This window comes from Manduca sexta, chromosome 27 (assembly GCF_014839805.1).
Source record: "Manduca sexta isolate Smith_Timp_Sample1 chromosome 27, JHU_Msex_v1.0, whole genome shotgun sequence".
NCBI lineage: Eukaryota > Metazoa > Arthropoda > Insecta > Lepidoptera > Sphingidae > Manduca > Manduca sexta.
The window spans coordinates 15587352-15614819 of record NC_051141.1 but is presented as its reverse complement, the minus strand read 5'-3'; the positions used below and the strand labels follow the sequence as shown (position 1 = coordinate 15614819).

At 33.9% G+C, this 27468-nt stretch overlaps 2 protein-coding genes across 6 annotated transcripts in view; both read left to right on the top strand.

Moving 5' to 3' along the window:
* Window positions 1-6433, top strand: part of LOC115453072 (arf-GAP with Rho-GAP domain, ANK repeat and PH domain-containing protein 1) — a 75766-nt gene extending 69333 nt beyond the window's left edge. The window contains exon 11 of the mRNA XM_037444017.1: window positions 173-6433. Coding sequence (XP_037299914.1) covers window positions 173-305 — 133 coding nt within the window. The 3' untranslated portion in view covers window positions 306-6433. The remainder of the gene's footprint in view (window positions 1-172) is intronic.
* A 1715-nt stretch (window positions 6434-8148) lies between these two features.
* Window positions 8149-27468, top strand: part of LOC115445604 (dynein heavy chain 5, axonemal) — a 148480-nt gene continuing 129160 nt past the window's right edge. For 3 of the 5 annotated variants that reach the window (XM_037444012.1, XM_037444014.1, XM_037444013.1), the window contains exons 1-7: window positions 8149-8235; window positions 8854-9001; window positions 23809-23946; window positions 24344-24615; window positions 24902-25086; window positions 25925-26085; window positions 27178-27294. In XM_037444012.1, coding sequence (XP_037299909.1) covers window positions 23851-23946; window positions 24344-24615; window positions 24902-25086; window positions 25925-26085; window positions 27178-27294 — 831 coding nt within the window. In that variant the 5' untranslated portion in view covers window positions 8149-8235; window positions 8854-9001; window positions 23809-23850. Of the gene's footprint in view, window positions 8236-8853; window positions 9002-21725; window positions 23649-23808; window positions 23947-24343; window positions 24616-24901; window positions 25087-25924; window positions 26086-27177; window positions 27295-27468 lie in introns of those variants that run through there. The other 2 variants (XM_037444016.1, XM_037444015.1) reach the window with 2 other exon arrangements.

Genomic DNA, 27468 nt, shown 5'->3' with positions numbered 1-27468 from the left:
ACATATAACAAAAGATGTTGATAATGTTATTAACATAGTCCTGCAAGGTTAATAATGTTTTCCTAATAACTCTATAGGGCTGGTATTATGTATGCAGCGTGTGTCCAGCATATGTATTATCCTATCTCATAGAGATTACACGGATATACCTGTAATGTTTGTTACATTGCAGGAGTAAAGACAAGCCGTGGTTCGGGTGCACGCTGGGCGGCGCGGTGACGGAGGACCTGGTGCGCTGGGCGGCCGCGCTCGCGTTTGCCGAGCACGCCAATATCCTGCCCATTCCGCGGCTCGTCGTCACGTGAACAGTAACCACTCGCCACTTCTCGCCACCACTCGCCACCACTCGCTACGCACACTTGTCCGTACGTAACCGCGTCTAATTTGTATTGTGAAATGTATAGCTTAATGAAGTCAAAATTATTATAAATACTCAAATAGAAATAATTTATTGAAGCATTCTTGACGCTCATTGAAGCTATGCTTCCACATACTGTAATTGTTCTAACCATTTTTATAACAATAAACAAATCAAATTTTGACGCCATTTTCATGTAGATCCACATTGCAAATTAAACGTTGTTCCGTGTGAATAACCTTCACATTCCTAAGTAGTTTGTATGTAATTTAAGCGTCTAGTATAACGCGATGTAATCGCTTGTTAGTTATATTTTTGTGAGGTTTAAACAAGGTAATAAGTAGAGCCACTGCAGTGCGAACGTATATAAACACTATTAGAGTGCATACACGAGCGATTGTAAGCTAAATAAGCGCAATGCGATTTGTACCGGGCATTGTTATAACTGTATGCACGTATTAATCACTCGCCCATATAAAATATTGGGTTTTTGAAATTAAAACAGGATCTGTCGAATATGTTTTAATACAGTTTCATGTTTCGGTGTTTCTGTAACATTTTTTTTTTAAATATACACAATTTTTAGTATAAGAAAACATTTATGGGCACTTGTCATAATATTATATTGTTTACCTAGTGGTGTTTATTGACATATCTCTAGCCGTGTAATACTTATATAAACAAATCAATTGTATATTCATAATTAATGCAACTATAAAATACCCTTTCAAATCGTCATAAATTGATATTAAATGATCATAATACCGTTGGCTTCAAAACTGACGTGATCTTGATATAAATATTTTGAAATCTTGAAATAAAACTAGAATCACTTTAGTCATTGTCTGTCAATTATAAAATTTCACTAAAATGAACTAAACTATGAAATTGTCTATAATGTGTAAATGCATTTAAAAATTCGATCGATGTATTTAAAATAATTTACGTATTAAGCATTATCTGTCAATTAAAATGAAAATTTGGTAACTTCAATTAGGATTGTATCCATAAATTTGTCAATTCGATATGTAGGAAAGGGAATTATATGTTTGTGGTTTCTTTTATCTTTCGTCTAAGACTATTTACCTTATCAATATTTGCTAATGTATAATGTATATCTATACTATACACTTAGATGTTGTAATATATCAACAAAGTAGTGTTTACTCATTAAATATGTAGTTAAAAACATAATGTTACGTCTACTTGCGTCTATCACATTATTTTTCACATAATTATACAAAAAAATTCAACATAGGGTGATACGAGCTTATGCCATTTTGTAAGAACTACGGCCTATGAAAAATATTATATTATAAAAAACTGTTTAGTTTTCTTAAAACAACAAATACAAATTATACAAGTCGCTAACTTCATAGAATTATATTTGTTACTTCAAACTATATACTTTATTTACAAAACAATAAATCAAGTGCAACAATTTGATGTGCATACATTTTATATAAAAGTTGGTCATTTTATTAAGAATCGCACATCGACTTATTATTTTATCAGGACTGCTGCAGAGGATGTATTATTATTGCAGAGGATCATTTAAATTATTCTTATGGAGTATTATGACCTTTTGGTTTGAAAAATTGTATTGTCGAGGTAATAAGATATATTTTATCTATGTACCGAAACCAATCGAATGATTTTGGTTCGATTTAATCTGTCGCTATTGATTTATACACATTTTCATAGAATAGAGAAATCCAGAGGTATATGTTTATGAAATTGAAACATAATTTTATTACTCGAGTCAATCATGAATTGTGAGATTGGATAGGACCGTAATGGCAATAGTATAATGATTTTGCTGTAACGTTCGTTCCTGGAGACATAAGGCGCGATACTCTCTCCGTGCATGGGATTTCTTGAAATGTTTTAAGCTACTCCTTTTGAAATGCTAGAGTGGGATCAGGTATTTCACTTTTTGATGCACTTAAAATGTATTTAACTGTGTTATACTTGCACACGTAAACTAAATTTAGTTATAATTAATTCACTTTCGATTACTGAAGAATTAACCAAAGAATTTTGTACTAAGTTTTACACATTCAATCCCAATCAATTGAACAACAGATTACAAATGAAAATTTTATTCACTCTAAATTAGACATCGCGTTGCAATGTTACATGGTTTCTAATGACTTGTGTATGATAATATGTAACACTACTTTATCTCATGCCTTATAAGATATATGTGTTCTAATCTGAATGAGTGCATTTATAATTAATAAATATTGTTTATTTTATAAAACTTGCAGAAAAATGGCGGTTCAAAGTGTCGTTAAAAGACGATAACGGATTTATATTTTATCACGCGGACATAATATAGTATAGTTGTAAACATGGTATATGATTGGTATTAATAGTGTATACAAACTAATACACGTCGTATTCTAACCCGACATATTTTTAAGAAAATCTAATTTAAATATAGGGTATTGCTCGATTTTCTGCATTTTTTTTTGGACTGACAATCATTGGATATATTTGCTTGTTTTAAGTCTGATTCGGTGCTACGTGCTATATGAAGTTTGTATTGAGGTCCTTAAATGGAAAAATTCTGGTGTACTATACATTTTTTTGTTATTCTGCAAGATGTGTCAAAGAGAAAGCATATAGCAGACGTTTACCAATATTTGAAAATAATTTAGGAAAGAGTCAGTTTAATTAAGATAAAGGTAAAGTTCGATTGTAAAGGTCTGGTTACAATAATATTAGAGAGGTTTTATTTTTACTTATCATGAATGATTTACATGAGATGACAAAAGGTTGTAAAAATATACAATAGTCTTGTCCCTAGACTTTTGGATCACAGTTTAGTTTTGTTAAAAAATATCACAATCCCATTATTGTTGAGAAATGTGTATGGAACTTAACACACAAAATTTAAAATTTTTACTATAGCAAAATGAAATTATAACTTATGAAATAGAAATATATAATTAGAAATATTTTTTATAAGTGCGATATTTTTTTTCATGTTCTATACTTTCTCTTTGATAACTTTCGGGAGTTAGTTTTTTACGCTTTTTTGCTACTTGTCTATATACTCTGTTGGTTAAAATTTTATATATAAGTATAAAAAATTAGAAATAAGAATAATTAGTATAACATTTTAAAATAAGTTTGAGGCTAAGGATAGAATTAATATAACAAACAATGAGATCTCCTACTTGCGAAAAAATCAATTACTAGGATAATGCGAATGTCTTATGAGTTAGTTTCATCATTTGTAGTATTTAAATTGTTTTGATGGACCTTTTCAGCGCCAATAAAACAATTATAATTACGTGTAAATTTCAAAGCTAGTTGTTTAATCATTTGTCATTTAATTATTATTTTTATTGTTTAACAAAAGTATTAGTAGAGTTGCATAACTGTTATATTCTTTCGCCATAATAGGTGAATTGTATTGCGCACTCAAAAGGTCCTATGCGTTGCAATATTTTACTTTTGGATATTCTATAGTAAAAACGTTCAAATCACTAGCCAATACGTACATCGCGAAAATATCTGAAGAAACATACAAAATACCAATGATACTTTACAAACTAACTAGGTATATAGTTTAATGTCTTTGCCTTATGACCTGATCGATCAGCTATGGCGAGTAGAATACTTGTGCTACAATCACCTCACGTTATTGAAGTTTTAGTATTTTGATACAGTAAAAGCTGTTTCATTTTCATTTGAACAACAATACATAGTTTACATCGCTTTGAGAAAACACTATTTTGTAAATCAATCTTAAACATCATTTTCAATGTTAGCTTCAGTTGGATTATGACCTGTTGTCATGCAAACTGAGTTCAATATAAATTGTCAAAAAGTTATCGTATCCAGCTATGATATTTAAGAAATACGTGTAGTAATGAATTTGCGATTTAAGTTGACGTATTTTTTCATAATTCGACATAAATATCTAGAAATTATAAAAAAATATGTTATGTTATTGTTGTGAGTTGATTATCGACTGTATTTTGTATTTTGGTTTATTTTATAGTTTATTAATTTTAATTTCATTTTCATGAACCAAAGCAACGCATCTGAATATCGTTTTATTTACAGAGTTTATATTTTAATAATTTTATGAATATAGAATGAATTATTATTTTTATTGTATTATACAACGTATACAATTAAATAACGAAACCATCAGAGACACATTTTTTGAGACAACATAAAGTAAATACTTTAGCTATTAAAAAATTTGGATTTTTTTGTGGTAGTATAATTTCTTTATTTAAATGAATACGTTGTATAGTAAGCATAGGATATAAAATTAGAGAATTAAAAAGTACAAACAGCAGTTCAAGCGAAATGTTCGAATCATAATGTTTGAATGGAATATCATCAGCTGTACCATAAAATGCCAGACACGAGATTTTAAGGCATATCTCAATAATTCGTAATTTCAATACTCAAATGAATATACATGAACGTTTTGCTTAGTCTGCTGTCGTACGCTAATCTAGAGTAAGGCTATAATTAGAAATAGTTGTAAGTAAGGTTAGGTTAAAACAATTTACTCCCTAAAATATGCCGCGGTTGGCGGCTGTACGGCCGCGCGACCTCGGTGTCAATTACCACGTGCCTTATAATGTATCATTAAGGGATGATATAATTAGGGAACGCGGGCGGAGAGGCTAAGGAAACGGTTTTGATATGCCAACAAAATTATTACAAATTATGCTTTACTTTCTTTATGTCGTGGAAGTTGAATATTTCGTCAATTGTAGAAAATTAATTAAAATGATGTAGATTAATATAATTTTGAATATTAATTTTTAAAATAGAAAATCTGTATAATATTTTAATGATTGTTTTTGTACCGTGTCCTTCTAGTCTCTCTACCCAGTCACACTTATGGATAATTTAAATTAAGTATATCATAATATAACAATTAATTAAATTTATGTAGGCTTGTATATCTATTAATATCAATTGTACTATCGCGTCTAAATAATATTCTATGTAAAGAGAGGATCCGGACTGTTTTAGTTACATTGATCACATGAACGGAACGATATCAATGTTGCAATGGATAAGTACATTCGTTTAAAATGCATACGCATTGAATTGAAGACTTTCTCTTGGGATTTTATAAAATCCAAATCAAATAAAAGCGTTAATATCGCAAATCCTTGCCTAAATTCACGATATCAAAATGAGTATAAAATATTTGCTCACAATTATACATACCATTTTAAAATTATATTTTTACAATGGTGGACTACATGACAGTTTTGTTCGTGTCGTTCGGTAGGTGGTCTGGCTTGTATCATGCCTCGTGTTGTCAAACTCTTCAATTCTTCGTCTATTCCGTCGGTTCTCGCGTTTATTTGACTGCCAAGTTTAATATACTACTATTTCTTCCTTTTTAATCCAAAGTGATTTTATTCAAAATCATCGTTACCAATATTTGCCAATAATATTAATTATTAACACTTGTAACTGTTTAGTCTTGACCTTCTCGTAAGATTATGGTGTACTAGAGACAACTAGTTTTTATATCAATAATGTAAGCTTCATTATCAATGTACGCCAGATATGTATCAATGAAAGTTAGTATGTATATAAAACAATTGCGTGTTAGGTGATATTTTTAAGCGACGATTGTCAATTCGATGTTTAATTATTCTGTCCAATTACTATGGAATACAATCTTATTGTATGTCTAATAATAGACTATTGTAACTCTATTGTGAAGCTGATCATACGCGAGCATTAATACTTTTATCATAAAAGTTCACACTAGACATCATTCTTTACACAAAACAAGGTAACGTGTTCGGTATAAAAACTAATTTCCCTTAAAAATAAGATTTGGATATATCAGTAAATGTTTGTTTAGCGTGCTGCGCATGTGATATTCGTTTTACAATAAAATAATTTTGGTGTCATGTGTGATGTGGGCTGTTGGTAGTAAGCATTAGCGAATTGTTCGCATTGTGGCTGCGCGTATGGTCAGTGGCAGTGAACAGCGTGTAATGATACGATATAATGAACGATATCAATTTTGTATTACTTATTCAATGTCTAATATAAAATGGTGTAATCATAGAAGTGTTTTTCTGGTTCAATCCTTTTCCTTATCAAGACACAACACTTATATTGGATAACGGATGAGTCCAATTTATGTATAATGTATTATGTTTTTGTGACATGCATACGAGAACGAGATAATATTCATAATTGGAAAATGCACGGCGAGGCATAGAGAACAATAGTCGCCATTTTACATATTTTCGAGCTGAATTTTTTCATATACCTCATAATATCTAATGTATAACCCCGCTACTAGTGCAGGTACACAATCGCCTATAAATACTTTGCGTCGTAAGAGGGATTTTGTATCACACCACGCTATTGCTATTGACGCCAGTAGGTTGCTAAACCCGCCTGTTGCCATTAAAGTACACCGTTATCGAACATAGTTCACTTTAGTAGTAAAACTATTGGTTGGACAAAAGGTCGCCATCCCTTTAGTGATTTTAGCGTGAAGGGCTAACAAATATTCTAACGTCTATTAAATACACCTCACGCCTTTGTCCTATAAGGGGTATGCAGAGGTGCAACTGGAGCACTCGCTGTTCGCTATGTTTCGAACCCAGTACTTCAGAGCGGCGTCGTACCGCGCACGCAATACAACCACCACCGAGGCACTCGTCTAAGTAATAACTACATAAACTGTAATCTATAATAATGTGATAATCATTTAAGATTTAATTCTCAATTATCTGCATTAAACATAATTATCAATATTTATAATTCAACATTAAGTTATCAAATAGTTATTTATCAGTGCTTAGACAGAGCTAGTTTCCGCAATAGTATTAGTATTAGCCAAGACGACTTTCCAAGCTTTTCTTTTTATCCAAGCGACTTATAGCTAGGATATGTCATTCCTATACTTGTTTTCTATTAACGACCGTAGAAAGTGGCGAGAGCCTAGTTGGGAGTGGTACAGAGTACAGACTGCTGAAACGAATGTCTACAAAATATCCTTAGAATTGTCTATAGGAATTTTGATGTGTGTGAAGTTGCCAAAGCGCATTAGGCCTACTCAGTATTAGAGGAGGCCCATGTCCAGCAGTGGGACAGTATATGATACGTGGCTGATATCATTATTATTTTAAATATTTCTATATACGTATAATGTAGAAAAGCACCATGGCTACGGCCCTTAGTGTTATTGCTGGGGTAGTTGTTTTAACGAATATATTACAACTATGCTTATCAGTTGCACATACTTACTCAAGTTGTGTTATTTGATGCAGTCTTGGCTAACAGTGTACGATTTCAGTTAATTTGAACCGAGCCGTACCATCGTTGGATTATTGTTGAATAATAGGAGACAGGGGCCGTAGCCAAGGTGCCTTTCTACAATGTTTATCCTAATAGGAAACAAAAGAAATGTAGAAGAATGACTTATGTTATCGATAAGTCTATCGTTAGGATATGTCATTCTCATACATAACGTTAGTGGTAACGATTGTACAAAAAAATCTTTGCTACGGCCCCTGGTATCTACCTGCTTCACGTCATTAAATATGGCACGGGTGAATGTCACCCAAATAGCTGTCAGCAGGTCGTTGCTTGTTCAACAAAGGAATCACTAAAATAGATCTCCCTTGAAAGAAATATTAACTGCTGGTGCCCGATGACTTATTCTATATGGTAAATAACTCCTCCGAAGAATTCTGTAAATTATTTCAGTGCTATGATAATAAGAGTAGAAATGGTTTATACAATATTACGTATATCTTTGTTTTCAGATGTAGGACCTAACAGACGTAAAAGCGTGTCGACCTTCGACACTAAACACAACCAAGTTTTTAATGATAATACAAGTTATGTTTTGTGTAAGTACGCAAACTATTTTTGTTTCCCTATAAAAGAAACTAGTATTCGTATTTTTTACGAGTAATTTGTTTTATTCCCGGCGTTTCGAAGACTGCAGCCTTTGTGATTGGATAACATAAATATTGTAATATTATGTCTTAATTTCGGCGTTGCGCAAACGATGCTAACTTTTGTAAGTCAGATATCAGAACTATGATACGTCTACGCATATACGACACGTAGCAGCAATCAACAATTTGTTTTTATACAATATCTATAACACAACAGCTTAGCTTATCTATAGTTTGCCAATCTGCCAAAATTCAATATTTGTCATAAAATAGGTGTTATAGTCAAAGATTATAATTATATGTATACATTTTTTCATTTACATCTGCGCAAGGCCTTTAACTAGCTTAGCTTTTCCACTGTTACTGTTTTGTCTACGCTGTTACAAATATTATTGCATATTCTAGGGTCAGAAGTTACTTGTATTCTGCAAGTTAGAAATTATGTCGTCTAAGAAATTACAATCGATCGAGTAATGATAATTTTTTTTTGCGAAGTATTTTCGGAAAATATTTACAGTTTCAAATTACCCAAATAAATTAAAAACCTTAAGTATTGTTTGTATTCAGAACCGAATTGGATGACAGACAGAAAACTGCCGGCAAGGCTAGCGTTCTGGGGGAAACATGGAGAGGAAGAATATAAAAGGCCAACTGAAGCAGGAACTACAACCAAAAATATCGCACGTCAGGCAACGTTACATATTGCATCGGAATCGTAAGTTAAGTATACCTCGTGCGTGCTAGACTTAGTCTTATTAAGTTACGTTATGCTGTGGATAAACCAGAATTGAGATCATCATTGCCCGAAATAAAGTATCTCTACGAGATGATATCCTACGGTGAATGTGGGCTACCTGTTAGCTTAGATTGTTGTTTGATTGATATTGATTGTTGAAAAGTCGCCCTATGAACTTTTTCAACTGTAGATAAATGTAGAGATTAATATGTGTTCACATCATTCTCCCTTAATCAAAATAAGGTCATGGTTGGAATCTGTAATTTAAATAAGTCGAGAGCTGGAGAGGGCGGGTCGATGCGGCGGATTCCGTGGCGGTGCCACCGCGCGCCGTCCCCGCTTCGTGCCTGCACGACAACAAAACAAAGTTACATTTAACATTAATAAACCATAATTCTCTAATTTGCCATACTTTCTCGTTCTTTTAATAAGCCCGCTGGAAACGTCCCTTGTAATATGTACCAGTTGTTTTTTAATACTGTTTCACGTCGGGCGAGTTGTCGAGTCGTGTTTTTCTAATCTAAGTAATTAATATTGTGACGTCTGTATTAATTGGACGGGTTCGGCTGGCTTATTATGGAGGAAAGAGAAAGAAACAAGCCTAAACAGTTGACTGAAGAGGAGATCAGTAGGGTAGGTGCTGGCGATGTTCGTGTGCTACGCGTGTGTCATGATTGCTTTATTATCACGTCAAACTGAGCTAATAAAACTTCGTGCTGTTTCCAAGGTCGCACGGTTTAAGTGACTAACAATGCTTAGTAGGCTTTTATTATTCCATCAAATATGAACTTCACCGTGGATACACATGTACCTTTGATACATAGCTTACCACCATACTAATAATATTTTTAATGCTCTGATGTAGGTAACTGTATACGATGTATGTGGAATATAATACGGTAATAGTTAACATACTTCGAGACACATGCGTGGCGCTCTGCATGTCGTTTATAATTCAAAATTATTTATTCGATGGTAATTATTTTGTTAATAAAAACAGTTCACTTTAAGCTTTTAATGCGTTCTAAATATTTTTTATTCCGCAGACTACACATATGAGAACTCTATGCTTTACCAAGTCGGTTTAAAATAAGTATCTAGATTGTTTTAGTAGTTGAATTACAATATATAAATATTAGATAAGTTTGTGGAATTATAATAATAAGAGAATTATGTTTCCTGGTCTTGTTAATCTTTATTAAATAACTGTTCTGGACATCATATAGGTATCCGTTACATATTAAGGATTTTGTAGTCGAAGCGTCCGATTAAAACACAGATTCGGAGAAAACACGTTTCTACAGAGGAACGAACTAAAATCCATCTTTTGGACAGCAGGCATGAGAATATTTTGAAATGGCCTTTAGTTAGTACATGAATTAATACAAGGAGTCGGACTAAAACCGATTTTTTGAAGTGCAGCAGGCATGAGATCATTTTGAAATGGCTTTTAGTTAGTACATGAATTAATACAAAGAGTCGGACTAAAACCGATTTTTTGAAGTGCAGCAGGCATGAGATCATTTTGAAATGGCTTTTAGTTAGTACATGAATTAATACAAAGAGTCGGACTAAAACCGATTTTTTGAAGTGCAGCAGGCATGAGAACGTTTTGAAATGGCTTTTAGTTAGTACATGAATTACTTAATACAAGGAGTCGGACTAAAACCGATTTTTTGAAGTGCAGCAGGCATGAGAACGATTTGAAATGGCTTTTAGTTAGTACATGAATTAATACAAGGAGTCGGACTAAAACCGATTTTTTGAAGTGCAGCAGGCATGAGAACGATTTGAAATGGCTTTTAGTTAGTACATGAATTAATACAAGGAGTCGGACTAAAACCGATTTTTTGAAGTGCAGCAGGCATGAGAACGATTTGAAATGGCTTTTAGTTAGTACATGAATTAATACAAGGAGTCGGACTAAAACCGATTTTTTGAAGTGCAGCAGGCATGAGATCATTTTAAAATGGCCTTTAGTTAGAACATGAATTAATACAAGAAAGAATTTATTTACACAAACATACACTTATGTACGCCTTTTATCCCATAAGAAGCAGGCAGCGGCGCAACTAGTATAATACCCAATTTTCGTTGTGTGTATTCAGTCTCATAACATAGGTAGATAGGTGGCTAAGGTATCTCCATATCGGGCCCAAATTCCAGACTCCAGGCCGATTTTGAATAAAAATTTGCTCTCATAATTTCGTTGCGTCAAAAGAAGTATAACTTCAAAAAGATATATTACGACTGCAGTCTTTTTTTTACATGCTCGATAAAGTAACCTCACTGCACCTGATTGTAAGAGGAGTGGCGCCAATAGAATGTTGATTGACGAGAGGTAATTACTCCTCGGCAGTCCACACAATTGTGCCTGTTGGAACCAGATGTACGGCTGATCCGAGAATGTGACAATTACGTGCGCCACTATGGCGGGTTTTAACAAGTTGTGTACGGCGGTCGCTATACGGTCGGACATAAAATACATCCTACCACCAGCAAAATTATCTGTATCAATATTACCGCTCTTACGGATATTATGCCCGTCTGGAAATAATGTATTATTTTAAAATAATTGTCCGATATTTCAACATCACGATGGGAAAACATAATATTGTAGTTTTCTTTGTGTAATGATTACTTTGCGTGTGTGAGGGTGAGGTACGATGTCTGTAGGTATATAAATCATGCATGTGTTCGCTTTTTACTAACTAATCAAACTGCCATTTAGCACAAAGTTCGCCGCGGCCTCAGATATTTATAATACACCAAAAAAGTCCTAAGTATACATATTTATTGAAAATGAGCTGAATATTCGCGTTCTTGGTACGCGCTCTGCTTGTGCTCAGCACCTTTGTCCTTATCTTTACTAAGGACTTCACAATATTATTATGAGTGATATAAAAATATACTGATTGTATCTCGTTTCATTGCGCAATACAAAAATGTATGTTCATCATTTAGAAGTAAAAAATAATTGACCGAGTTATTACAGCTAAGAATAATGTTCTAGGCAATTTCTTCTTTTCTTTTCTTTCAAGAAAAAACACTTATGTCGTGTGATATATATTCTTAGCATTGACACTTTTATTTGTTCGTTGTAATTGTTCGCTACACTTTTCTACACTACTTCGAAAGTTTTAATTATTTTTAGTCCTCGCATAAGGTTTCTGTTATCGAGTGGTTTGAATGCCTCAATGTAAACATGTTGTCTAAGTCTAGATTCTTGTTCTTTCGCAAACTTTTTGATGACTTTAATTCCGTTTTAAGATCACGATGCAGGTCGTCGTTTCTTATATACCAGGCAGCGCTGACAATATCGTTCAGGACTTTATTTTGAATCTGTTGGATTATTAACTTTGTTCGATTTGGTACAGCCTTAAAGTTAGATTCTGCACGTTTAAATTGGCATCAGAAAGTCTATACAACAATAATTTATTATATATTGATAAACAAGACTTTCTTTCAAGTAACCAATACACATTTCTATATGGAATATTAAGTTCTTGTCTCTTTTTTTGAAGTGAGCTTTCGCAGCTTAGCCGTTATGTTGTACGTCAAGTGTTAACTTGCTATACTTAGCAGTGTTTGTTTATGAGATCTTTAGACCGGTAAATCGATTTTGTTTTATTTAAATTTAATTCTCAATTTTTGTGTCTAATCATATTTTTTTAGGACTATAAGTTTTACTGCTGTTTCCTTACGATTTGGTGCACTAGCCTGAATTAATTAAAGATACACACATATGTATATTGTTATTGGATTTTGGTATATCGTTCATGTATAATAAGATGTGAAAGGTGTCCCACGGATTTTATTTTTTTATAGTCGGAATATGGATTCTCTTGCTTAACTCTAAGCGTTCTTTTTAGTTTATAATTAAAATATTTTTTGAGTAAGTGCCTTTGGTTTTAAATATTAATTAGTCACTCAAAGTAAATCAGATTTTTTCCATAATATCTCTACCCTACAATAAGTATATTTGCTGAAGGTATATTTAGCATTTTAGTCCTATTAATGAAAACAAAATGTGTTTTATTTTGAATTTTGATCAATTTGAAATCTGTTTTAAAGGTTTGGGTAGGTCTACATGTTTATTTCTTGTAAAAGTAGAAGGAATGAAGTTTTAGATCAACGCAATACTTAGCTACAAGTCACGTGGGATAAAAAATATAAAATATGGAGAAAAGAAAGTCGACGATTAACGGGAACACTGGGGATCGAACCCAGGACCTTCAGCGAATTACGCCGTAGCTCTACCACTGAGCTATGCTCCCTTAGCGTGATACAGCGAACTTAACTATTTATTTTACACTGAGCTACGCGGCAATGGACATATTGTAATATTTGTTATAAAATCAGTCCCTTAGAATGTGCCAAAAACACGACTCGTAATGCGCTAAAGATATAATGGTGGCTTATGGTAGGTGGTTGTGGGACGTGGGTTCAATAGAGCTTTAACGTGCCTGAATATTATTGATTAATGATTAAACTTGAACTTCGAAATTGCCAAAGGATCCTCAAAATTAAATAGTGTTAGGTTGGTTAGGGTTTTTCATAAAAACGAAAAAAAAAACACTAAAAACCAAATTATAATTTAACATTATATTCGGGTTACTAAGATTTTTTTAAAACGTGGATTTCATCCAAATCCCTTCAGTTGTTTCTCCGTTTACTACTAACTACAAACATTTCCATTTTTGCATAGGTTAATAAATAAATAACATAAATAAAATAAAATGCTTTATTCATCACGTAGGCGAACATAGTTGCACTTATGATAAGTCAAAGTATCTAAGAATATTTAATAATTACTTAATTAAATTAGCTTATATAAACAAAGACAATTTATATTGAAAATAAAATAAATGAAAAATATAGTAAACAAAGAAGCCAGCTCAGGCTGGCAGGAAAGAAGAAATAAAATGATGTATATATTATGTAATTTTAATTAAACAATAATGGAGAAACGCGTCGCGATCCTCACCGGTGAGGACAATAAAAGCCCTAACCTAGCTAACCTACCAGCATTTCACTAAGTACCTAAGCGATGATCGGGCTTTATTTTTTATCATCAATTGTCCATTGAATCTTTTATAATAATATTATTAAATATATGTTTTTTAATAAGTCTTTTGTATACAAAGTCTGATTAATTATATAAGCTAATACGCGCACGTCACCGTAAAATGCGGAGAAAATCCACATAAAAGTATTTAACAATAACTTGCACTTAACGAAAAAAAAACAATAATAATAAAACATTTATAAAAACTGAAACAATGTACAGCGTGCATACGCCTACATTTACTAACATAATTTTGTTATTTTACATTTCATATTTTGACATAGATCTCGGTCAATATAATTTAGATTATAAATTTAAAGGCTGGTGCAACAAAATGATCGGTCGGTCGTCTATTATAAATTGGTAAGTAAATGAGTCAATATAAAATATGTCACGGAAATTTAAAACTGTTACCCAGTATAATGTTAAAATTGTAGATAGGTACACATGAGACGTTTATGTAGTTAATATCTAATACTGGCGTTGACATAGGGTTGGACAGGGTGTGCAGCACTGTTTTTCCAAACCGTCTAATCATCGAGGTAGTCCTTTATATTATAATACCCCTTTGACATTAATAACATATATAATATAATCTACTAGTGTAAGTATTAATTATTTTTTCTGTCTTTTCTATATAGACAATAATTGATTTCCAAATCCTCGTATTGCTTTATTAATAACATGTTATTAATGCTAATCTCGCTGAGTTTGTTGCTGTGCTCCAATTTGCGTTGCGCCGATTTTCTGTAGTTCGAGCCTATTCAGTAGGATTTTACTTCTCTTATACTTAATATGATACCGCCTCGATGGCGTAGTTGTAGTGCGTGCACAATCTGCCTTCTCCACGAAGCACTCGGGTTCGAATCTCCTTTCGCGCCAATTGATGGTAGGTCATATTTCTTAGTATTAGTCCAGAGCCAGGATTTTGCGCCTGATATGGAGATAGGCTCGCAACCTATGACGCCATGTGACAGAAAATACTCGGCTAAAAGTGTGTGTTCGAATTGCACCTCCGCTGATCAATTCAGCGATAGAGGCGATGTGTATTTGTTTTATTTATCTTTAAAAATCGCAGGGAAACTTGTTACGTTTGGGTCGTCATTCATTGCTTTAACTATTTATAAAGCATCGAGGCGACTAAAGCTATGTGATAACCTATCAATTTGACCCATGCGCATTACGCCTTATTATGATAAAAAATATGTGACGAAAATAAAATCGGTGTAAATTATCAAAGATCTAAAAGGTACATTGTAAACAGGTTATGTTTATTTTTCTTTTGAAATATGTGATTTTCAATATTACCCAGATTCGGGTTGAGTAAACTGTTTTTGGAGTATCAGGTTATGTAACAAGCCTTGAACTACTTGAAAAGATGGTATACAATATCAGTAGACACCTACTGAGTCCGTAACACTATATACGCCCTACACCAGCATAACAAACCAAACAGCGTAAAGGTCATATTCGCATTAGGGATGCCTCCGGGCTTCTGTGACGGCAGAAGGAATCGGAACGTTACCAATCCCATCCCAATTCGAATTGTCCTTCTGCGGGAGGATCAATCTGCAGAAGAGGGCCACAGCATGCTGCGAGCTCAGTCTGTCGACTATGGCTGCAGGAGGAGGTCTCTTCTGCTGGACAAAAAGCCTTGTGCACACGTCTGCACTCTATAATACCTACTATCTATACCTTTAAGATAATGTAATTAAATAATAAATGCCATGCAATTGCGTTATCCACATATTGAGCACCCTTGAGAAGCGTAGAAAAATCTAACTTGCTATTCCTATCGGATATAATAAATAAACAATTTTCAAGTATGTGCCATAAAAGTGTTAACATCGTCGTTCAGACAGGAAACATCAGATCGTCAACCTTGAAGTCTTGTAAGCACATGTTGTAAAAATGAGGTCCTTGTCCCGTGTCTAGGCGTTCCTTCCACATAATACTGGCGTTAGTCTTCGTAAGTTATACCTTCCAAGGCGTTCGATATGTGAAGTGATGTGCACTTTGTGTGCGTTTGCGTATCTTTGTGTTGTCGATTAACTAGATAACTAGCAATCAACATTATATCCCGTTGTGTCGTATTAATAATGTAAAAGTCAACAGTAATAGCACTGAGTGCAGTTTGTGGAGTCCGGTATATATTCCGGTATGGATTTAAAAGCTAGGTGGAGTTTCAAGTTGCGAAATATCATCGAATTTGAATCAGTCATAAAAATATTCCATAATGTAGTATATTTTTATCGTAAGTTTCAATATGTCTCACGCAGTATAAGCGGATGGAAATTCCATTTACAATTAGGGTAAGCGGGTAATTACAGCATACGTATGAGAGCGGGCGCCATAGTTATACTCGTAAACACCTCGCTTGTTTTGTCGATAATTTTACACCTTTCGCGTTACCACCTATATTGGCATACAAAATTTCAATTTAATTTTCAAAGTTTCACTGAACTAAGGTGTCCAAAACATAGTGTCATAATATGAAAGTGAGTACGAAGTTGTTAAGTGTAAAAGTTGTGATTAGTTTGCGGTAAGAATGAGTAACTTGAGTGAAATAGAGAAGGCGGAGGCGAGGGAGTACTTCGAGAATCAGTTGCGATACGCGTTCGTGAAATATGATCACCCCGAAGACAACGAGGAGAACACGGAGGTAATTCTGATATTTATAATTAGAACGCTTTGATTGTTCAGTAAAATGCAAATTATTCTACGTGAGCAATATAAACAATATTAAGGTGGTAGCTCAAGGTCCATTTTCATACATTTTGTTTCGGCTTTAATCTGGGTAACTAAACAAGTATTGGCAAGTAAAGAATTTAAATTCACGTCTAGTTAGTGATTAGTTCTCGCAGTTGAAAGAAAAATGTAAAAATAATTAATAATCATGGATATTTCTGCCTTTAAAATTTCGTCATATTAAATTTTAAAGGCCGAAATATCCATGATTATTAATTATTTTACGTTTTTCTTCAACTGCGAGAACTAATCACTAACTAGACGTGAATTTAAATTCTTTACTTGCCAATACTTGTTTAGTTACCCAGATTAAAGCCGAAACAAAATGTATGAAAATGGACCTTGAGCTACCACCTTAAACTAGTGCTTTTCAAATTGTAAGGTTTATACATTCGTAATGATAAATTTAAATCCAGCACGTTCCAGATCCCACAAGTTTATATTATCTCACATTTATTCTGAATTTCTCAGATTGATCTCAGAGGACAATATTGGAGAGAATTCAGATTTCAAATCCGGATTTCATTCAGTTTTCTCCATTCTTCCGGAATTTATCTCGAAAATCGGAATATAAGGAAGTGCTAGATCACCTGCAGATTCTAGAAAAGATTATTACAAATAGTTTACATACGTTAAAGATACAAACAGGAGAATTCTGGAGTAGATATTTCTTGAGAGCTGCACTATGTTAATATTAGGGTCAATTAGTTTTGAAATTATCATAATAACTCATTTCATGTACCTTTGTAGGTTTCCTCACGTTTTGTGTAATTTTCACAAAATTCATTAAATTCGGAGGTGTTTACTTGTTTTTTATAGTTTCTTTAAATGCTAATGTAATGGAAGAATCTGTTTACATGAGAAGGAAGGTGATGATTGAATTACAGTAGAGCTTTGACTATGCGAATTAATGAGGAACACGCGTTTTCGGAAAACCGATTTATTCGGATAGTCGAACTATATACTTTTATTTATATATCAATATACCAATAAAAATATACATTTGTAATATGAAACTCGTTTATCAGAGAAGTAGGAATAGAAGTACAGATAGTTTCAGGACCAAAAAAATTGTATATTCAATATTTGACATTCAGAAGTTCTTAATTTTGAAGAAAGATTTTTTTTGAAGAGGTCCGTTTGGTAAAGCGTTCGTTAGGTTAATCGACGCTCTTCTATACAATGAATATGCGCCAACCAATATCAGTACTGGATAAAGCAGAAATGGAATCATGACCTGTTAAAGTCCTTTCCGAGTCTTAATTCTGTTATTTACAACATATCAACATCGAACATAATATCCTATTTCAAAAATTATAACCATATTGGTGCAATTCACGTATGCCACTTTTCAAAACCCACAATTTTAATTAATTCGTCGTAAACATTAACATTACGTAAAGTCGTCAAATCGTAGTTACCTGTCGTCTACTAAAGGAAAACAATCTCATGTTTTTCTCTCCATTATAGTGTCCATTTCATGTCGGGCATAGCTGTACTACCTACTCGTGTATCGAATATTGTATTCAAAGATCCTATACGAATCCGATCAAGTAAAAATATTTCAGCAATACATTCGCCATTTGATTGGATATCTATCGAACGCTAGCCCATAAAAAGTTGTTATTGCGGGCCACGCAACCATATTCGATGCATATCATCTACCTTACGTTTTTTACGTGGCATTGACACAGTACACCACAACGCTATTCAGTCAAAAAAACTTTACCTCTGAGACATGTCGGTAACGCGGAAACCAATAGTGCTATGCGAAAATCTTTCATTTATCGCCTATCGCGTGTGATTGGTATATTCATTGTGAAAATAATTCCAAAAGTGAATTAATCAAAATGGATGAAACCGTGTTACAGGTAACGTAGAAACGTGATCAGAAGATCACGTTTTGTATTTATTTTATTCATGGTTTTATGACGTAGTTACTGATTATATCATTGAAGTGTATACATCTGAAATTTGCCCTTTATTTAACACCCTATTAGCCGTGTTTTACTAATGATATTCGATTATACGTATGCATATTACTCTGCAAACCTAATGTTGTTATCGAACAAAATATATTCACACGTGGTGAGGTCGGTTTACTATCACCTCTACCGGTCACCATCACGGAATCGGCGCAACATACTTTTCACGCATGTCGCACAATTATGTAGCCAAGTTTTTTTCTATCGGTTTGCCATCATCAACCCTTTCTTGAGCGAATCGTATTAAAAATCCACAAAGCATGAGTTCTCGGTCGACAGGTAATACAGCTGTACACACAGGAGTCAATAAGTTTATAACTACCGTATCAATATTTGACTTGCGGGCTAGTTCAATTTCTATACTATACATATTTTATTGTTAATTATTTTGTATATTAATTCATATTATATTTACAGATATTCAGTTATAAGCATTAAGGTACAATTTTGAGTAACATTTCAAACATTTTACATGTAGCATAATTTATGTTCTTTCAGCCTAACTTTTATACAGTATATTTTGTAGAATAAAAGCTAGCATTAAACTGAGCCTCACGTGAGTTCATAGCGAAAAGTGGTGTTCAATATCGTTGGTAACATCTAACTTTTTGAATTATGGCTTTCGTGCGACTCTTATGCCATGTCTGCGAAGAGCAGTTTATTGTTCGACATGTGAGGGTAAAAATTTGAATACGTGAACGCGTGCCCAATGTCAGGTATAGCTTCGTTTAGTCTAAAAATTACTTTCGTTCACATTCAACGAGTTTTTTCCATGCCTCTCCAACGTAACGTGTTTCATGTGAGGAGCTAATGAGTGCGTTCGTATTCATGTTATTGAACTTATGGCTGTATGATAATAACTGAGTGTAGTTGTGATCATGGATCTCACAGTGCTTGGCAGGGTTATCAGTAATTTTGTAAGTATACATTGCTTATAAATAAGTTGTCAGGGAAGTTTAAGGATGTGTTTCATAATATAGGTGTAGGAAAAAGTTTAAACGTATGGGAATTTTATTTAACAAAAAATATAGGACATCAGAAATTGAATGACTGCAGTCCAAAAGCTAGTATTGATATTAAATAGGTTAGTTACTTTAATAAAAAGATTGCATTTAATCTAAAAACGAAATGGATTAGGAAACTGATTCAATTAACCAAAGAAAATAATGTACTAGAAAATATATGCGTAAATGATGAGTATCCTTCTATCCTTACACAACGTGTTATAGTTGGATGTCAGTTAAAAGAAAAGGCATAAATCGCTGGTTGTAATTTGGGAAATATGGTACACATTAAGTAGTACTTAAGTGAATATTTTTATAGGAGAATCGTGTAATAATTGAGTAATTTTATCGGTTGCTTGAAACTTTACGTGTGTACTGTATCTATTTTAAAACTTTTAACAGGATTTAAATTATAAATTTTTATTTACAGTAAGCTATTATTATGTAAGCATAATATTTTGGCGACTGGTTTCATCCCTTCTTTTTATATATACCTAGTGCCGAACGTTAACGCGTCGTGTTCCGGCATCAACTTAATATTGCGTAGGGTGTGGAGGCAGCTAATACAAAGGATATAATTCCAAAAATATTAGTTACTCCTAAGCACAAATTGCATTTTTAAATGGCAACTTTTAAGCGGGTGACTGACGTTCTAGTAAGTACGCGTACCTACTTGTGGTGCGACGACCTCTTCCGCCTGTGTGTCCACTTAAGTAAGGATTTTAAAATCACCGGGCATATTAGTCAGCGATTCAATTGATTGTATATTGTTCTTGTAACTCGTCTCAGCTCAACGCGTGGTATATTAAATAATTATATGATAAAATTTCTCTTTTGGTTAACCATTTCTTTACCCAGACGCCAAGTACGTCTTTGTTGGTATTTTTCATAACATAATATGAACAAATAGTAGGAACAAGTCTGTATGTACACGATCTTTAAATCCGCAACTTTAAACTCGTATGTATCCATTTATCGTTTATTTCTGTTAAATGAAACTGTGCGTGCGAAGAAAGTTCCAGAAAGCACGCGAAATCACAAACTGAATATAAATCAATTAGACAATTGATTAATATATTATGGATAATGTCAGCCTTGTAACATATACTGTTCCACTGCCGAGTACAGGCCTTCTCTACTTCTCAGACGGGTTAAGCCTTAGTCCACCACACTGGTCTAGATTGGCAGGCTTCAAATATCCTTAAATTTCTTATAGAGAACTTCTCAGATATGCAATTTATTTTTCGATGTTTTCGTTCGACGTTTAAACGAAATGTCACGATTTTTAACCGACTTCAAAAAAAGGAGGTGGTTATCAATTCGACGTGAATTGTTTTTGTATGTTTGTTACCTCAGAACTCGCTCATTTATGAACCGATTTGGAAAATTCTTTTTTGATTCGAAAGAATATACCTGTAGATTGGTCCCATAGATTTTTTTTCAAGATCGCTTTAGTAGTTTGGTTTTAAAACAAAAAAAACTAGAATAATTATGTCGTCCGAGAAAACGAAATCGCGGGTTTAGCATTCTTGTGACGTTTTTAGTTATGTTTTTGCATTGAGTTTGGTAGAGTGTACTTCTTATATACTTATAAATACAGCATAACACCATTTTCAGTGGTAGGCAGAGGCGTAACATTTCAGCGCGATGGTCGTACTGCGTGTGCAACATATCAGTTGTGTTTTTGCGTTGGATTTAGTTAATTTTACTTCGTACATACATACATACATATATTTAGCATCACACCTTTTCCCCTTACGCCATCGAGACAGTCTATTTCTTACTAAAAACAAAAGAGCAAAATATAAAAATAATGTAAAAAAAATTAAACCGCCTTCAAAAACCACTCAAAACCAAAAAAAAATTTCACATAACAGGTATATACTGGGTACCAATTTTGGAGCCGGTGCCTAATTAAAATTGCTAGTTAAGCTAGATTTTAATTGCATAGTCCATCTATGAGCTAAATTTCTTTCAAATTGATTAAAAGAAGTAGGTATGTATTTACTACTTAAAAACACACACAGTGACAGGTGTAATACCAAGCAGTCTCCTATGTGGGGGCGGGGGGGTGATCAGATTCCTCACGCACCGAAGGACGCTCTAGGCGGCAACATGAGGCTGTCCCCTACAGTCGTTAGATAACATCGTTTATTTGAAAATACTGGGACTAGCTATGAGAAATTTTTGAATTGCTCCTCCCAGAGTCATCACCTCTCCCTTCCGCCTCCACGGCTCATCCCATTGTTTTCAAGGTGGGTCATGTCGATATAGACATTTTTATACGCAAGTTCCAAAAACGATTTGGCTTTGAGATTACATTTATATGAGTGCAAATATTTTCCATTATTACTGAAGTAAAACTGTACTTAAAACATAAAAGTTCTATAAAAACTTCGTAATGTTCCCTGACGTTTGCAAAAAGTAGACGAAACCACGCTCACATCGTAAAAACGATTTTCCAAGAAATTTTGAATAACCTTTTCTTATATTTATGTTCAATTTACATCGGCAATAATTTTATTAATTTAGTTTGATTGTCCAAAAAAATAATCAACATTTTGTCAATCACGCAAACCTGAAGGTAATGTAGGTTGAAGATTAATTATTAAACAGTTTTAATTGGGTTGATTGTTTATACCTATACAAATCACAAGGAATATTGTCAGCCATAAGTAACTTTAACATTAATTGTTCGGTACATCTTTCAATGACTAATTATAATAAACCTAGCTTTTGCCCGTGGCTCCGCTCGTAAAAATTCAGGAATGATTTTCCGGGACATTTTTCTGGCATAAAAAGTAACTTATAGCACTCAGAAATAGCAGTAGTTTACTATTAGTGAAAAAATTCAACTAAGATTGGTTTAATAGTTCCTAAGTAAGTGTATTCAAACAAACTCAAGAACATTATAATATTTTATAAACTAGCTTTTTCTTACGGCTTAGCCCGCTTGAAAGCGTTTTCCAGAATAAAAGTCTCTAAATATCCTATTTATCCTTCCCTGGGTCTTAAACTATCTTCATACATTTTTGAATCCATAAAAATTCAGTCAGCAGATTTCGAGATAATCGATAACATACAGACAGAAAAGGGACTTAGTTTTATAATATGCATAGACTATAAGAAAGTAAATATGTATTAGCTTTGATTGTATTAGTATAATTATTATAAGTATCTCACAGCCATCTGCCTCAATCGCACACCCATTTTCTTGAAATTTTAGAATATTTTCTATTACTTTTTAAACGTATTTTTTTCATACAAACCTTCTGTTGACAATAACGAACACATAAAAGAATTTATCAAATTTTGTGCAGTCGATTAGAAGTTATGCGTGTACAAACATTTCAGTGATTCATTCTTATTTATATAGAAGTATAGATTTGAATAATAAATTTAAAACAATTCCCGTTCTATATTTAAATTGGACGCCTCACACTATTGCGAGGCGACGTAATTTGGAAACATTCGCGTGACCCCGGCGGTGTTTGTACTACGAAGTGCGATGCCGTACCACCCACCGGGTTATAATGACACCCCATACTTGTCCGATTAATTTGCATATTACAACAAGAATAGTTTCGCCGAGCCATTGTTGTCACAGCTCAAACCAAGATGGGACGGTTGACATAGAAATTGATAAACACAATATTCTTGAAAATACTAGGAACAAAATAACAGCAATTGATGTGTTTTCCGAGATGTTAATTGAGGTTTTATTAATTTAATTGAAAAATTAATTAAATATGTTTGTGTACGGAATAAAACCAGGCTCCAGCGATGAGGAGGAGGAGGAAGATGTTATGGATATTCTTCAGGTTTGATTCTAAGCAATAGATATATCAATTATCGGTGAATTTATACATGTAAAAAATGAACTGTTGCTCATTTCCTACCTGTTGGAAATATGATCGAAGGAGATTGGTGTTCATGATGCTTGTATGATGGTGTTGGCTTACGATCTCGATGTGTGTGTAGAAAAGAAGAGAAGAATGCGAGCGCAAGGCGAGAAGGGGGGAAATGGACCCCCGGCTGGAGTTCACGTTCCAGCTACTGATAGACGGCACGGGGCTTCCGCGGCATGCCATTATGGACCACGTGTTCGAGGGAAACATGGTACAGTGATGAAGTGCTTTCACCTATTTCAGTATATAAAATATTATAGAATTTTATTTTAAATGTTTTATTCACCTGGCTATATTTTTTTTCGTATCATATGATTTTTATCAGCACAACAAAACTTATCATAATTTAAAGATTTATAGAGGACGGTTTTAATGTTTTGAGTTATTTTTTCACATTTATAGAGATATTTATTACGATTTCTTTCATCGATCTACCATCATTCCACCTCTGTAAAGGGTCGACAAAATTTACTTATAGATACTAAAGCCTGACAATATTATTGCACAATCTGATAATCAAACGCAGACCCCTATCAGCCCACAGAGCCTATGCCCAGTCCAGACACAGGAGACGATAATCTAACCAACTTTAATAAACTGTCATGCAGTTGGATGACATCAACCAGCTGTTCCTTCCTCACATGAGGAACAAGTTGCTGTGGTATTACCAAGACGTGGAGGAGGTGGAACCCCGCCCACAGCCGGAGACGTCGAAGCCTCGCCAGCAAGGGCAAGGCAAACAGCCGCCGCCGCAGATAACATTGAAGAAGAAGCTCTTCCTCTCGGACGGCTGGGACGTGAGGTTCACCGGCGTCTGTATTTACATGTTCCGGATAAATGTCAGCAAGCAGTTACCTGAGGAGGGGTTTCATAAAGATTTGTAAGTTTATGTGATATAATATACTTATTGCAGTAGAAGAATGTACCACTTAGTTTTATTATGTATGCATGTTAACTTTTAATATAAGGAAGTATGGCAGTGTTATTTTTAATAATAAAACGGGTTTAAAATAAGTTCGCTTGGGACGTAAAAATGTTTGACATTTATTTCTAATGACATCAAATCACTGAATATCAATATCGCACGTTAAAAAGTACCATAAAAATAAAACAAATTAACTTTACATGTGCATGTGTTGGCAAAACATATAATTTGTACTCCAAAGATTCTGCGGTATCCTGAACGCGGAGAAGGTGGGCATGGTGACGGCGATTGAGCGCGTGATGGAGCATGTGTACATGAGCGCGCTGGCGCACCCGAGCAGCGACGGCGATGAGGACGAGACGCGCTTCCCCATCGTCAAGAACCAACTGCTGCCCGGGCTGAGGTCCTTCTGCAGCGCTTTGAAAGGTAGTTTTACTAACACTTGCTCCAACCTAGGGTCACCGATATGTTCCCTCCTTCCTATAATCCAAGATCTTTCCGCCGTAGCGATAAGAAACATCTTAGTAAGCCAGCATGATGAATGGCAAGCGATAATTGTCGCCATTTGAAACTTTATGTGGTCATCTTCGCGCTTACCGTCTGGTCAACATTGCCATGCAAACCAAAAAAAAGAACCTTGGACATTTCTTAGGTGGCAAAACTATTACTGTAGATTTTATCTGTAACTAAAAAGCCATATTCACTTTGGAGAATTCAATTCTTGTTAAGGAATATTATAAATCTCATACAGTGTTTTTTCGAATTGGAAGTCGAACCAACCGATTCATATCGTATTTAAGTTAGACGAGTATAACGTAAGAAGATAGAGTTTATAAACGCAGCGCTAATTATCTTGAAACTTTCGCTGGAAGTTTACAATGTCATGTAGGCTTACACAGGGTGTTTTGTTTTGTCCATTGTCAGGTAAAGTTAAATAAGACCATAAACTTTACGTAAACGGATGATATAACTAAGTTCATGAGCTCAGTTATAATGCTACTTTGTAACACTGTATAAAAGTGTTTAACAAAGTATCGTTATAGTATTATCCTAACCACCTGGTTTTACACCTTTTGTCAGTGTGACGAATGCAGTCTAGTGCCACGTTTGTTTATGTGTGTTATTTATTCACATTTTGCTAGCGAAGCGACTCGGTCTGTCATTCCATTGCAAAAATATAATGCAAATATTTACCAGATTTTTTATTAAGCTGATCCAATAACTTAAATATATTCATAATGTTAGTATATTATTTGCGAATCAGTTTGCGAAGATGTGTGCAATCAAGTGAACCTCTTCGAAGACGGGCAGCATCTTATGGCGGACATCCAAGACCACTGTCAACTGAAGGAGATGGCCAAGAATGCCAACACGATCACCATGCTCGAGGACAGAGTCAGCGAGTGGATCAAGAAAGTTATGGAGGTAACCAAAATGTTTTAAACCTTACTTAGATATTCGTAAAGTTTGGACAAACTGATGTAATTAAAATTATAGATTCTGTGGTTGCTAACATAAGAGTTCACGTACTGGCTGAAGTAAAATGCAAGTATCTAAATTCCTTAGGTCAATACTATTTAATATGTAAGCAAACATTTTCTCAGCTTGTTAAGTGTTACGGGACATGTTTTAATAACTAAAAAAAGAGTAAAACTATTTATTATTTGAGTAAGAATTAAGTAACAGCAATTCTTGTAATTTCAATGGGGGACATAATAATTATTAAGAATATCAGCGCCAAATTTCACAATCAACTATTTTCTAAATGCAAGTGCTTCATTACCATAATAAGATCTTTAAGACGTAACAGAGCTCAAATCAACATCACTCCATGCTTTTTTATATTACATAGGTTTAGTGGCTTCTTACTAATATTTTTGAATACAGATCTTCCCTAATTTCTCATCATTATTAGGTAGAGTTTAGTCTAAAGTTTCAGTCGTCATAGTAGGTTTACCAGGACGTCTAGTGGTCTCGTGCGGGTTTATTAGCAATTGATAAACATTAATAATTTCATGAATGATATATCAAATGATCTGCTAACCGCTGCCTCTTGGATGTAGAAGGTAACGTAATGTACCACGGAACGTGGACATCGGAGCATGAATGTAGACTGTAGTTTTAGCTGATGAATGTTGTACAAAATCAAGGGCATGTTTGTCAAACATAGTTGTCAAAGCTGTAAATAAATAAGCCTCGTAATTATAAAATAAAAATCCAATATAAATCCGCCAGTAACTTCTAACAATGAACTTATTAATCAAATCAAATTTGATAAAAAGTTGCCATGTAACTTTCAATGTTAATTGCACATTATAACCGTCTACAATCCAGTGCGTTACCTGCGTTAATATTCCATGTAAAAGGATCTTAGGTCGAACAATTACTATCACAATCGTTTAAATTGTATACTCTTCTAACCTTATATTTCGCAAAAAAATTAACCTGGTAAAAATCAATGTGTAAATTTAAGCCATTCTTGCATTTAAAAAATCAATCTCTAATGTAATATTTTAGATACTTAGTGAAAGCGAGCAGTTACGTCGCGAGGTGGACTCCAGCGGGCCACAGGACGAGCTCGAGTATTGGAAGAAGCGCGGCGCTCAGTTCTCACAGTTGGTCTCTTATTTACAAGTTTGTACTTGTTTTTGTTATTTATACAAAACAACTTTATATGTTGTTTTACACAAGTTTCTATTTGATATATTGTTCGCAGTCGTTAATTGCGTAAAATAAAAATGAATGCAGGATTTAGGTTTTATTTTGCGTATTTTGTATAGTCATAGTTTAATATTCGTATTGTGCAAT